At 38.1% G+C, this 13,728-nt stretch overlaps 1 protein-coding gene across 2 annotated transcripts in view; it reads left to right on the forward strand.

Moving 5' to 3' along the window:
• Positions 1–13,728, forward strand: part of LOC110452086 (ubiquitin carboxyl-terminal hydrolase 37-like) — a 29,941-nt gene that overhangs the window by 8,266 nt on the left and 7,947 nt on the right. Inside the window, exons 5-14 of one of the 2 annotated variants that reach the window (XM_021500368.1) lie at positions 907–1,002; positions 2,193–2,339; positions 3,077–3,235; positions 3,781–3,915; positions 4,429–4,555; positions 5,882–6,054; positions 7,360–7,425; positions 7,985–8,116; positions 8,875–9,042; positions 11,309–11,468. In XM_021500368.1, coding sequence (XP_021356043.1) covers positions 907–1,002; positions 2,193–2,339; positions 3,077–3,235; positions 3,781–3,915; positions 4,429–4,555; positions 5,882–6,054; positions 7,360–7,425; positions 7,985–8,116; positions 8,875–9,042; positions 11,309–11,468 — 1,363 coding nt within the window. The remainder of the gene's footprint in view (positions 1–906; positions 1,003–2,192; positions 2,340–3,076; positions 3,236–3,780; positions 3,916–4,428; positions 4,556–5,881; positions 6,055–7,359; positions 7,426–7,984; positions 8,117–8,874; positions 9,043–11,308; positions 11,469–13,728) is intronic. The other variant, XM_021500369.1, reaches the window with a different exon arrangement.

Here is a 13,728-nt window from a genome sequence, read left to right on the forward strand (position 1 = left end):
AATTAACATGATAAGTTTAAGTAGACTTTGTTTACACAAGTGAATTAACATGATAAGTTTAAGTAGACCTTCTTTACACAAGTGAATTAACATGATAAGTTTAAGTAGACCTTCTTTACACAAGTGAATTAACATGATAAGTTTAAGTAGACTTTATTTACACAAGTAAGTAAGTTTAAATAGACCTTATTTACACAGGTGAATTAACATGATAAGTTTCAGTAGACCTTGTTTTAGTTTATACTTGTGAATTAACATGATAAGTTTAAGTAGACCTTCTTTACACAAGTAAATGAACATGATAAGTTTTAGTAGACCATGCTTACACAAGTGAATTAACATGGTAAGTTTAAGTAGACCTTATTTACACAAGTAAATGAACATGATAAGTTTTAGTAGACCATGCTTACACAAGTGAATTAACATGGTAAGTTTAAGTAGACCTTATTTACACAAGTAAATGAACATGATAAGTTTTAGTAGACCATGCTTACACAAGTGAATTAACATGGTAAGTTTAAGTAGACCTTATTTACACAAGTAAATTAACATGATAAGTTTCAGTAGACCTTGCTTACACAAGTAAGTAAGTTTAAGTAGACCTTGTTTACACAAGTAAATGAACATGATAAGTTTAAGTAGACCTTGTTTACACAAGTGAATTTACATGATAAGTTTTAGTAGACCATGCTTACACAAGTGAATTAACATGATAAGTTTAAGTAGACCTTGTTTACACAAGTGAATTAACATGATAAGTTTCAGTAGACCTTGTTTACACAAGTGAATTAACATGATAAGTTTAAGTAGACCTTGTTTTAGTTTATACTTGTGAATTAACATGATAAGTTTAAGTAGACCTTGTTTTAGTTTATACTTGTGAATTAACATGATAAGTTTTAGTAGACCTTGTTTTGATTTCAGTGTGAAGAAAAAGTCAGAAGAGGTATCACTGTTTGAGGATACTGATGATGAGAACGAATTCAAAGAAAATCAAAACAGGTAGGATTGCATTTATTTACCATGTATCAAATAATCTTTCAATGTTTGAAATAGGATAAGAATGTTGGATTTATGTCATGATCATCTGTTTAAATGTTTAACTGAATTAACCAAAAAATAGTTAAATTGCAAAGATATTCAATAAACTAAAAATTATTGAATGCTAATTGATTTAATCAATAGGAGGAAGTAGCGATACACCAGATTGTATTTTCACACACATTAGGATCACACTGACATCGACCTGATATAAAAAGTAGACAGTAAACATTTCTCGATACAGTAGAGTCGCTCAATAAGGCCAAAAAATGTTGATTACTTGGTTCTCAGGCCCGCGCGCATTTCATGGCACCGTGCGCATTGCCGATTTTATCGTGAAAGTAATAAAAAAGGTGAATGCGCCAGCCACCATCTTTAAAAAAATCCAGAAATTGGTCCGCATGTCGTTTTTACTTATTAGTCACCGAAGTCCCGAAAACGTTTGAATAAAGGTAAGGATTGAGATACAGGCAAGTGTTAAAATGATTATGACTTATTAGTCTTGTGTACAAATGGCGCTCATTTCAGTACAAATAAGAATGGGGGGGGTTCTTGATTCTCGTCTGGAACATAGTGGGGGGATTTTCGGAGGCTTGCTCTGTGACGGGTCTCTACACAACTATAAAAAGACAAGGTAATGTCCACAATGAACGTTTTACAAACTACACAATAAAAAAAAAATTGCCCTCGTCTCGTTTTTGCCATGTAAAATGGGGAAAAAAATACCGCCCTGCCGCATCTATTTTGAAAAAAATTGGCCTGAAAACCAAGTAATTAATTTTATTTGGCCTAATTGTGGATCCCGTTCTTGTGATATTTGGACAACTTCTTCTATAATGTTGACTTTGAGAAATAAAAATTAAAATGATAATTTAATAATGCAAAAAAATGTCGCAAAAGTTTGACATTTTAAAGAGGATTCAAATGGCAATATATTGATATGTTTATAAATGATATCCTTCGTAAGAAAGAAATAAGAATGACGCATCGAAATATGATAGCAGTCAACAAGAAGCATTATATTATAAGACTCTTTCATGCTCAGGGGTGTATGAAAGAGTATTTTTCTCGCATTCCAACTACAAGCATAAGCTCTGAAAAAAGGTTTACTCTCTACTCTAGATATGATGTTGAATTGTCTCCCTTTGCAGAGGTCAGGTGTCTAAGGATAAGAGCCAGAAATACTTACAGAATGGGATGGAAAAAGCCAGAAACCACCTCCAGCAGATTGAGACTTCCGGCTTCTACAGTAGTTCTTCTGCTACCCCGCGTAGTTATGGGGCTTACTCATTGTCAAGGTAGGCGTTCACACTGCCTATAATTAAAGCTGTCTGACATTGAAGTGTCAATGCATGGCTCTTTACATCCAAATTTCAGTGATAAATGTGCCTTTTGATTTTGGAAAAATTTCCACACAATTTGGAAGGTTGGAAATTGTGATATTGATAACACTTAATATATTTTCACAATGCCACCATAATGAGTTTGTATGTATGTCTATGTTTTTGTTTGCATTGGAAAATGCCAGCTTATGCAGTGTTGTCTGCAGTGAAAGCAAATAAAACGATTATCTAACATTGAAATAATCCGAATGGCTTGTTAAAGTGTGGATGCACCATTGTATTGATGTGGTAATTTGTTAAAATTTGATGATACATTAAAATTGGAGTGCACCAAACGGGGAGAAATCATACTTGTATATGGTAGTACTTTTCTTTCTCCAGTACTATCTAACTTAGTCTGGTCGGGTTGTCTGTTGGTGCAGTGGATAGCGCACTTGCCTTTCACCAAGGCGGCCAGGTTTTGATTCCCCAATCGGGCGTGAAAAGGAATGGGGTCACCTGCCTGACCACATACGTTTTCTCCGGGTACTCCGGTTTCCTCCCACACTAAGACACCCCCCCCCCCCCCCCCCACTCGCTAACATCCGAGCCAACAAGAGTGATTAAATATAAATTGAAATAACTTGTTTCATAATTGTTGTTAACTAAATAAAGATTATATTTATATATAACTTATGTCTGGTTTGTGACAGTAATCTGAAGAGAACACCTGGTATGATGCCTGACCCGACACCACCAAAACGGCCTCGACTGTCGGACTCCATAAACTACACCTGGAATAAATCTAATATCACCACCACCACCACCCCAGGGAGTAATCAACTACCTACCCAACCCAAAAGTCTACAAGGGTAACTAATCTCTAAGTGTTCTTTCAGTCATAAATACATGCCAAAAGTGTACAACTATAATACAATACAATTATTTTATTTTTAGTCGGGTACAGACATGACCTAAAATTTAACCCGGGTAATTAATCCATTTTGTAATAATGACTGATATCAGAAAGTCTGTATATCGACAAAATTTAGTTTTGAAGTAGGTGCAGGGTTGTTAGTCTGCAGGTTCCAGTTCTAGTTTACATGAGTTATTCAAACCTATTTTCATATTGGTATAGCAATAATTTACTGCACATTTTCAGACTCGAGATAATTCCATTTCATTCTTTCCATCTGTTACAGACACAACACAAAATTGTACAAGGGTAATTAATTTATACCCTTTAATATTATACCCTAGATAGTTAGAAAGGATATATACTGAATCAGGGTGTCCGACAGTTTTTCTGCAGACACAAGTTTGTCCTGACAACTTCTAAAGGATTGCATAGATTTCAATTGAACTTCGTATACCAGTAAGCAAAGTGGTAATCTTTTGAGTATGTCTTCTGTTACAGTTTTTCCAACCTTGGGAACACGTGCTACATGAACGCCATTCTGCAGTCACTGTTCTGCCTGGACACCTTCTCCAATGATTTACTCTTCTCTAACACTCGAGTGATGAAGACACTTCATTCCCAGTCTCTGTACAGGTATGTGGACTGTATAACAGTGGAGTAAGGAAGGATATTAAGTAATATCGGTGGTCGGGTGGCGCAGTGGATAACGCACTTGCCTTTCTCCGGGTGCTCCTTTCCTCCCACAGTAAGACCCCCCACGCGCAAACATCCGGGCTGACAAGAGTGATTGGTACAAGTTGTAAAAACTGGTTCCATATTTGTAAATATTTATAAATAAAGTTTATATATATATATATTAAGTAAATTTGACCTTTGACACGTTGAAGATCACTGCTGTTAGATGTATTTGCAAAACAGCATTGAATGACATTTGAGCGATCAAAGCCCAATGGGTCTCTTATAAACAGGTCAATATTGAGGTGTATTTTCTCTGTAGCAATAGCCGTCAGAGTTTGCTAGATTGTCTATTTGAGATTATAAAAAAATGAAATGACTATGTACTAGTTCCATGACAGATTCATTGGCCAATGATTAGCTTGTATTTTATTCATGAAGTATCTGATATTATATTTTGATTCACTGCAGTGCACTGTATAAATTGCTTCGATCTCGAAGTAAAACTCTGCCTGAACATGTAAGACGGGACATGCTGCGGAACGTGAAGTCCGCGATATCTACAACAGCCAAGAGGTTTTCAGGCTACCAACAGCATGTAAGTCACTTCTCAATGTGTGTTAGAGAGTGTGAAAATGAAAATACCTGTTCTGTATCTATATTATGAAAAACTGTTGGGGGGGAAAAATGATAAAAAAAAAATCAATATATTTTGTGCAGTTAACATTTGCCCGTGTGTAAGATTGTAGTTGTTGGGGATATAGAAGTATAACATAGAAAAGATCTGCTGATTAAAATGACAAATTGTTGATGTCACATATTACATTGTAGTTGTTGGGGATATAGAAGTATAACATAGAAAAGATCTGCTGATTAAAATAAAAAAATTGTTGATGTCACCTATCACGATTAAATGATCAGGTCATGAGCTTAAAATGTACTCAAATATATATTTTTTAATGCACTTTTCAAACTTTAGGTCATCAGGTGCACCTATATGAAAGTAATCAAATCTGTCTTTTAACACGAGGAGGGGGTTAGAATTTGAGGTTAGCATGTGGCTTTTCTGAATTTGAAAAATCTTACGCTGAGGGTTGAGATTATTACTTCTTCATCACACACATCCTCGATATCCATGGGTTACGCTTACTTTCGCTATTTACACCCCTGGAATTTGTCATGGCAAAATTAAAGGCACGAAGATATCTGTTTGATTCATCTGGGGTAAAAAAAAAACTGACCAATCGCTAGGCTGATACCCGTCCTTTGAAGATTACAAAGGAGAAATGCCCGACTTCAAAGCCTGTCAATTTTTACTGTTACGTGACCGCAAGATTCTTTTGATGTACATCAAAGGATCGAACTAGTCTTCTTGTCTCATCAACAAGGTAGTGCACATCGAGCCTTCAATTTTGCCATGACATATTCCAGGGGTGTAGAGAGCGAACGTGAGCGTAACCCCTGGAAAGCTTTGCTACTGTAAAAAGTATTCTTTAAGTTGTGATGATAAGTGAACCCTATACATCAAGCCATCATCAATTGTGTATAAAATGTTTGACAAAATTGAGGTGATCCTACAGCGATATGGTTGTGCTGCATAAAGTGAGGATGACCGTTCTGTGAAGTAATAACATCTTCAGAACAAAGGCGCTGTTGAGCTGTCTGCCTAGGAAGGTAGAGGCAGATTTATCTTTTCCCTGAAAAATATCAGAATGCACCTGTGAAGTGTGGGAGAAAGAGTTTGAGTCTCGTAGAAGACTTATGCACAGAGGAGGAAAACATTTTTTTTTCTCACATTTCAGGTTTTACCAAATTTGAAAATCCCTCAGTGGAATTTCCCTATCCTACACCCCTGGGCATGAAAGTCTTTTATTCCACAAAAAAAAAAAATGAAATCTCTAATCGGGTAAAAATTATTTTGCAGGATGCACACGAGTTCCTTGGACAGGTGTTGGACCAGCTTAAGGAGGAAGTGACCAAGGTTTCTAGCTCGACACCCAGCCCCCACAGGGAGGGATCTGACGGCGACACTCAGTACACCAACCCAACTGTACAGAACTTTGAGATGGAGGTCCTTCACTCCATCACCTGTCTCAAGTAAAGCAACCTTTCTAAGTCATAGTGGTCAAATAACTTTGAAACAACTTCATCAATAGGATTACGGTCTATAGTTGTGATATTTGGATTGTTACCTGCTAGAATTATAGGCTGTCAAGTTTGATTGAGTAAATGACATTGGCTTTTGAAATTTCCATGGGGGGAAATTCTGCATGTTCAAAATTGAAAACATAAATAAAATGTTTGTATTTACTCCATAAGGATATAATAAACCTTCAATATGACACATTTTGAATTCTTTCAGATGAAATCATTAGATGTTAGAATATAGGAGTTCAGCAAATTCACTGATTGGAAATATAAAATTTAAGGGTCCAAAACCGTGTCTCCCTCCAAAACTGGGAGAGTTGGCAAGTATGCTTATCATCAAGTTTAAACAAATTGAGCTTGTACCCACTTTGAAAGTTGTCCTATACCATTTTGCATTCACAAAAAGGTTATCAGTATATTGGGTCCTTGTTATTTATATGTACCATGAGATAACAGTTTTTCTGATCCATTCATCTTCGATACTCAAGGGTTTATGCTCTCATTTACCTTTGCACCCCTGGAATATGTCATGACAAAATCAAAGCGCAGTGTGTGCCACCTTAGGTATGGGACCAAAGGACTAGGCTGATCCTTTGATTTATATCAAAATAATCTCGTGGTAGCGTTACGGTAAAACTGTCTGACTTAGAGGTCGGATATTGCTCCTTTGTAGTCTCCAAAGGACAGGTATCAACCATCCTAGATATCCAGGTGTTACGCTTACTTTCGCTCTCTGCACCCCTGGATATGTCATAGCAAAATTGAAGGCACAAAGATAGCTGTTTGATTGGTCTCCGGTAAAAAAAAAAAATGACCAATCGCTAGGCTGATACATGTTCTTTGAAGATCACAAAGGAGAGATGCCCGACTTCAAAGTCTGTCAATTTTTACCGTTACATGACAACGAGATTCTTTTGATGTATATGATGTATATCAAGGGGTTGAATTAGTCTTCTTGTCTCATTAACAAGATGGCGCTTACTGAGCCTTCGATTTTGTCATGACATATTCCAGGGGTGCAGAGAGCGAAAGTGAGCGTAACCCCTGGATATCGAGGATGGGTATCAGCATACCCGATGCCAATCAAATATCTAGCCTTAGATGTGCCTTCAAACTCCAGGGGTGGAGAGGATGTAACCCCTGGAGTATCAAGAATGCTTAACATTTTGAAGGTCAGACGCCGTTTTAGGAGGTTATATACCCCCATGTGTATTAAACTGAAGCCCTGAGACAAGAGAATGTTTTGTTTTGTAGTTGTAGGGAGGTGGTCACCAAGGCAGAGCAGTTCAATGACTTGTCGGTGGATATGCCGAGGCGAAGGTAGGTCAAAGTACCAACTTTGTTGATAATGTAGAATTATACGTACTTTAATGTTGTCCTTTGGTAAAGAATTATGCTGACCTCCTGAGTAACCTCTCCTACTTCTCTTTAGTTATTTTACGTACACATCTACAGCACCAATTGACCAAACAGACATGTATTGATTTACAAAGGATTACCAAGGATAAAAATAGCTGTATATATTTAAGACTTTGTTAATAATCTGACAGAAGTTGCCCAGATGCCAGGAGTCTACCCTGCTGCACCTACAGACACTGGAATTGAGATGATATTTGTAATTTACTGATTGTATGGGTACAATTATAACTAAAGTTATACCCAAAGTAGTTCACAATTACACAAGCTTTCATCTGACCGAAGTCATTACACCAAAGCATACCATCCCTAACAAAAATACTAGTTAGTACTACCAGTACCACTAGAATTTCACAAAAGGAGTGATTTCAAAAGGAATAGATTTTTCTCCGAGATATAACAACTCCAAAATAAGTATTGCCATGTAGATTGATACCTTTTTTGACATTTACGCAATTTTCAGGAAAAATGGTGATCCGTCTTCCATTCAGAATGCACTGGATTTATTCTTCCGATCGGAGGCTATTGAGTACACCTGTGAAAAATGTGGGAGTAACAAGTCGGAAGTCAGTCACAAATTTAGTAGGCTGCCAAGGTAGGCTGTAGTTTACTTTTTAGCTCACTAGGCCCAAGAGCCAAGTACCTTTTGGCAGTTTTGCTTTTACATACTGTATCATTGATACAAATTTTGTCTGTTTGCTGGTACATTTGAATTGTGTGTTATCAATATTTGCTGTACTTATAATCTCATTTTTGTGTCGCCTGCGACGCGAGGCGACATCTAGGTATTACTTTGTCGGCGTTAATTTTTGCTTGTTTAGACGATAACTCGAGCCAAAACACTTTTCTCACTGAAAGCGCTGAGCAGGTGACACTTCCACTCCTGTGGAATTCTTGTCTCTGCAACCAAGAGTGTTACTGTATACGAGGACATTTTTGCCTAATCAAACTTTGTTCTTTGCTGGTAAAATCCAGATTCGCCAAGTTTAAATTTCGCCCTTCACATTTAATTACTATGTATATTATGGTGTTTACTAGTGTTCACTGTGATGATAAATTTGCTGTTATTACGGAGGGTGAAAAATGCAATAATTTCCTTGTATACAGTATGTAGTAGAATCTTGAATTGTGTTATCAACTCTACAGAGGGACTTAAAATTTTGTCTCGTGGATAATACAGGTAGATTGCTAAGAAAAAAATCAATTATCGAGAAGAAAAATTATGATATCTTATGTAAACTGCACTTGTGCTTTTTGAAAATCTGTCAATACAGAAAGTAATGTTTGGTACATAAATTGTTCTGTGCGACATCTTTTAATGTACAAATGATGAAGACAACAATGCTGTTTCAGGGTACTTGTACTACACCTGAAGAGATACAACTTTGATCAGAGTATCATCAACACCAAGACAGCACAGAGTATCAGTATCACACGCTTCTTGTCCCTGGAGGGGCACTGCGAGGAGAACACTTACCCACCGTACCCAGCCCTGCTCAATTCTCCCGAACAATACAAAACGTAGGTACACTTACCCACCGTACCCAGCCCTGCTCCATTCTCCCGAACAATACAAAACGTAGATACACTTCGTCCCAGCCCTGCTCTATTCTCCCGAACATTACAAAACGTATGTACACTTACCAACCATACCCAGCCCTGCTCAATTCTCCCGAACAATACAAAACGTATGTACACTTACCCACCATACCCAGTCCTGCTCAATTCTCCCGAACAATACAAAACGTAGGTACACTTACCCACCGTACCCAGTCCTGCTCCATTCTCCCGAACAATACAAAACGTAGGTACACTTACCCACCGTACCCAGCCCTGCTCAATTCTCCCTAACAATACAAAACGTAGGTACACTTACCCACCATACCCAGCCCTGCTCAATTCTCCCGAACAATACCAAACGTAGGTACACTTACCCACCATACCCAGTCCTGCTCCATTCTCCCGAACAATACAAAACATAGGTACACTTACCCACCGTACCTAGCCCTGCTCAATTCTCCTGAACAATACAAAACGTAGGTACACTTACCCACCATACCCAGTCCTGCTCTATTCTCCCGAACAATACAAAACGTATGTACACTTACCCACCATACCCAGTCCTGCTCAATTCTCCCGAACAATACAAAACGTAGGTACACTTCGTCCCAGCCCTGCTCAATTCTCCCGAACAATACAAAACGTAGGTACCCTTACCCACCATACCCAGCCCTGCTCCATTCTCCCGAACAATACAAAACATAGGTACACTTAACCCACCAAACCCAGCCCTGCTCCATTCTCCCGAACAATACAAAACATAGGTACACTTACACACCATACCCAGCCCTGCTCCATTCTCCCTAACAATACAAAACATAGGTACACTTAACCCACCATACCCAGCCCTGCTCCATTCTCCCGAACAATACAAAACGTAGGTACACCTACCCACCGTACCCAGCCCTGCTCCATTCTCCCAAACAATACAAAACATAGGTACACTTACCCACCATACCCAGCCCTGCTCAATTCCCCCTAACAATACAAAACGTAGGTACACTTACCCACCGTACCCAGCCCTGCTCAATTCTCCCTAACAATACGGAACGTAGGTACACTTCCCCACCATACCCAGCCCTGCTCCATTCTCCCGAACAATACAAAACGTAGGTACACCTACCCACCGTACCCAGCCCTGCTCCATTCTCCCAAACAATACAAAACATAGGTACACTTACCCACCATACCCAGCCCTGCTCCATTCTCCCTAACAATACAAAACATAGGTACACTTACCCACCATACCCAGTCCTGCTCAATTCTCCCTAACAATACGGAACGTAGGTACACTTACCCACCATACCCAGCCCTGCTCAATTCTCCCTCACAATACAAAACGTAGGTACACTTACCCAACGTCCCCAGCCCTGCTCCATTCTCCCTAACAATACAAAACGTAGGTACACTTACCCAACGTACCCAGCCCTGCTCCATTCTCCCTAACAATACAAAATATAGGTACACTTACCCACCATACCCAGTCCTGCTCAATTCTCCCTAACAATACAAAACGTAGGTACACTTACCTAACGTACCCCGCCCTGCTCCATTCTCCCCAACAATACAAAACGTATGGACAATTCGTCCCCGCCCTGCTCCATTCTCCCCAACAATACAAAACGTATGTACAATTCGTCACCGCCCTGCTCCATTCCCCCCAACAATACAAAACGTATGTACAATTCGTCCCCGCCCTGCTCCATTCTCCCCAACAATACAAAACGTAGGTACACTTACCCACCATACCCAGCCCTGCTCAATTCTCCCTAACAATACAAAACGTAGGTACACTTACCTAACGTACCCCGCCCTGCTCCATTCTCCCCAACAATACAAAACGTATGTACAATTCGTCCCCGCCCTGCTCTATTCTCCTGAACAATACAAAACGTATGTACACTTGTGCCTATTCCCATTGCAAATTGCAGTAAAATGTGTTTAAATTAATTATATTCCTGTCCTACATTACAAAATTTATGAACCTATCTCCGATACAGTATACCCTGAACATCCCTAATTTGTCTTTCGCTAAACTACAATATCCCAAACGATGCAAGCTGTTGACTAGGTCAAAAAGTTCAGCAATTGTATATAAGTGTACTTTATAGATTTGTTCAATAATCTTCATCCATTTAACAGAATTTTTCGTCTTGTCAGATCTGACCTATGGATGTTAAAGGAATATGATTCCTATGTATATGATCACCTACTAATTTTTACACAGACCAGACAAGAGTTTGACTTCAGCCGAGAGCGTGCCACGGCGATGTCTACAGCTCGGGGAAAGCTTCAGGTTCAAGAAGACCAGGCCAGTAGAGGAGGATGAGAAAGAGGATGTCAGCACCAGTACTCCTTACAAAAAGGCAAAGATCTTTGATCTGGGGGTGAGTTACCTGTACACTTTACAAAAAGGCAAAGATCTTTGATCTGGGGGTGAGTTAGAATCAGAAATACCTGTACACTTTACAAAAAGGCAAAGATCTTTAATCTGGGGGTGATTTACCTGTACACTTTACAAAAAGGCAAAGATCTTTGATCTGGGGGTGAGTTAGAATCAGAAATACCTGTACACTTTACAAAAAGGCAAAAATCTTTGATCTGGGGGTGAGTTAGAATCAGGAATACCTGTACACTTTACAAAAAGGCAAAGATCTTTGATCTGGGGGCGAGTTAGAATCAGGAATACCCGTACACTTTACAAAAAGGCAAAGATCTTTGATCTGGGGGTGAGTTAGAATCAGAAATACCTGTACACTGTTACAAAAAAAGGCTAATATCATTACTGTTAGAATGAGAATAACATTGCAACATATGTCCATCAACACCCATTCCTCCTTAAAAACACTTTGTGGATTGTGGCAGACTGAGTGTAATTCAAAGCATGAGATTCATCTTTATCATATATATACTACTTTATACCGGTAGCATGATAAATTCATTACCATTGGTTGTCAGTATGAGAAGAAGTTGAGAACAACTTGAGAACCGATGTTCCCATTCCCCAGCACTTGGTAATGTATTTTCTCAAAAAAAGAACGTCTGCTCGCGCCAGATGACGTCCGAAACCGGAAATAGTGTTCACACAAAAGTGATCCGCGTCAGAAAATAGTCCGTCATAAACATATCAATACAAAGTTACAGAAAAACATGGTGAGAATAACAACATAATTTCAGGTGTAACCGTGTAAATGTTCATATGGAAAAGCCAATGACGATGGAATTGTTTTAAAAATAGTTTTTTCTGCATAGTTTAAGGTTCATTGTATTCCTCTGCGCAAAATTTCTATTTGTTTACGTTTGTCACAGGCAATCGTTGACCATTGAGCTTAGAAGTCATTTGGAAAACATGGTGTTTAGTTGAGTTTTTTAAATGAAGAAATATATAAGGTAGTAGTATATAGATGATAAAAAGTTTATCATACAGTATTTTCAGAGTTTGTCGTTCGAACAATTTTCTCATGGCTCGCACGTAGATAAAATCTCGAGTCCACCTGCAGTAGCCTGTCGATTTATCCACATGCTCGCAGTGAAAAATGGTTCTCACGTCAAACCTTGAAAATACAGTGTGATGATCTGTAATTCCCTTTCCAACCTGCTCCCTTCTCCTGACACAATGTAAAATGTACATACACATTTCAATCCTACTTAACCCTGCTGTGTTGTACTTGTATCTCACAAGGCAAAACTTATATTGCTGTCGTATAATACAAAGTGTATAGCTCCCAAATAGTGTACCCTGAACATCCCTAATGCATCTATCTCTAATGCCAATTCTTGCTTAAAAAAAAATCCAAAGTATTAATATGGCATTTATTTTTCTGTATAACTAGTATGGTGTCAATGATCTAAGACAGCTATGTACATGTACAACACAAGACATATTTTGACAGGAGTACCATAACATTAAAGCATATATCTATAGACATATGCATATATTTCTATATACTGTAAAATCATAAATGTTCGTGGGACATTAAATTTCATGTATTTCGTGGATAACAAGAATCAACGAAAAATTCCCCATGAAAACATAAATTTGGTATGATATAGATGGGGGAAAATCAGAAATCAGCGAAATATAATGTCTTTGAAACAGGCTAGTATATGAAAACAACGAAATTTTAACCCCACGAAAATAAACGATTCTACAGTAGTTAGTATGATGCCAATGATCTAAGGGAGTACAACACAGACATATATTTTTATATAGTTAGTATGATGACAATGATCTAGGGGAGTACAACACAGACATATATTTTTATATAGTTAGTATGATGACAATGATCTAGGGGAGTACAACACAGACATATATTTTTATATAGTTAGTATGATGACAATGATCTAGGGGAGTACAACACAGACATATATTTTTATATAGTTAGTATGATGACAATGATCTAGGGGAGTACAACACAGACATATATTTTTATATAGTTAGTATGATGACAATGATCTAGGGGAGTACAACACAGACATATATTTTTATATAGTTAGTATGATGACAATGATCTAGGGGAGTACAACACAGACATATATTTTTATATAGTTAGTATGATGACAATGATCTAGGGGAGTACAACACAGACATATATTTTTATATAGTTAGTATGATGACAATGATCTAGGGGAGTACAACACAGACAT

The sequence above is a fragment of the Mizuhopecten yessoensis genome, unplaced genomic scaffold (genome assembly GCF_002113885.1).
Source record: "Mizuhopecten yessoensis strain PY_sf001 unplaced genomic scaffold, ASM211388v2 scaffold6383, whole genome shotgun sequence".
Classification (NCBI taxonomy): domain Eukaryota; kingdom Metazoa; phylum Mollusca; class Bivalvia; order Pectinida; family Pectinidae; genus Mizuhopecten; species Mizuhopecten yessoensis.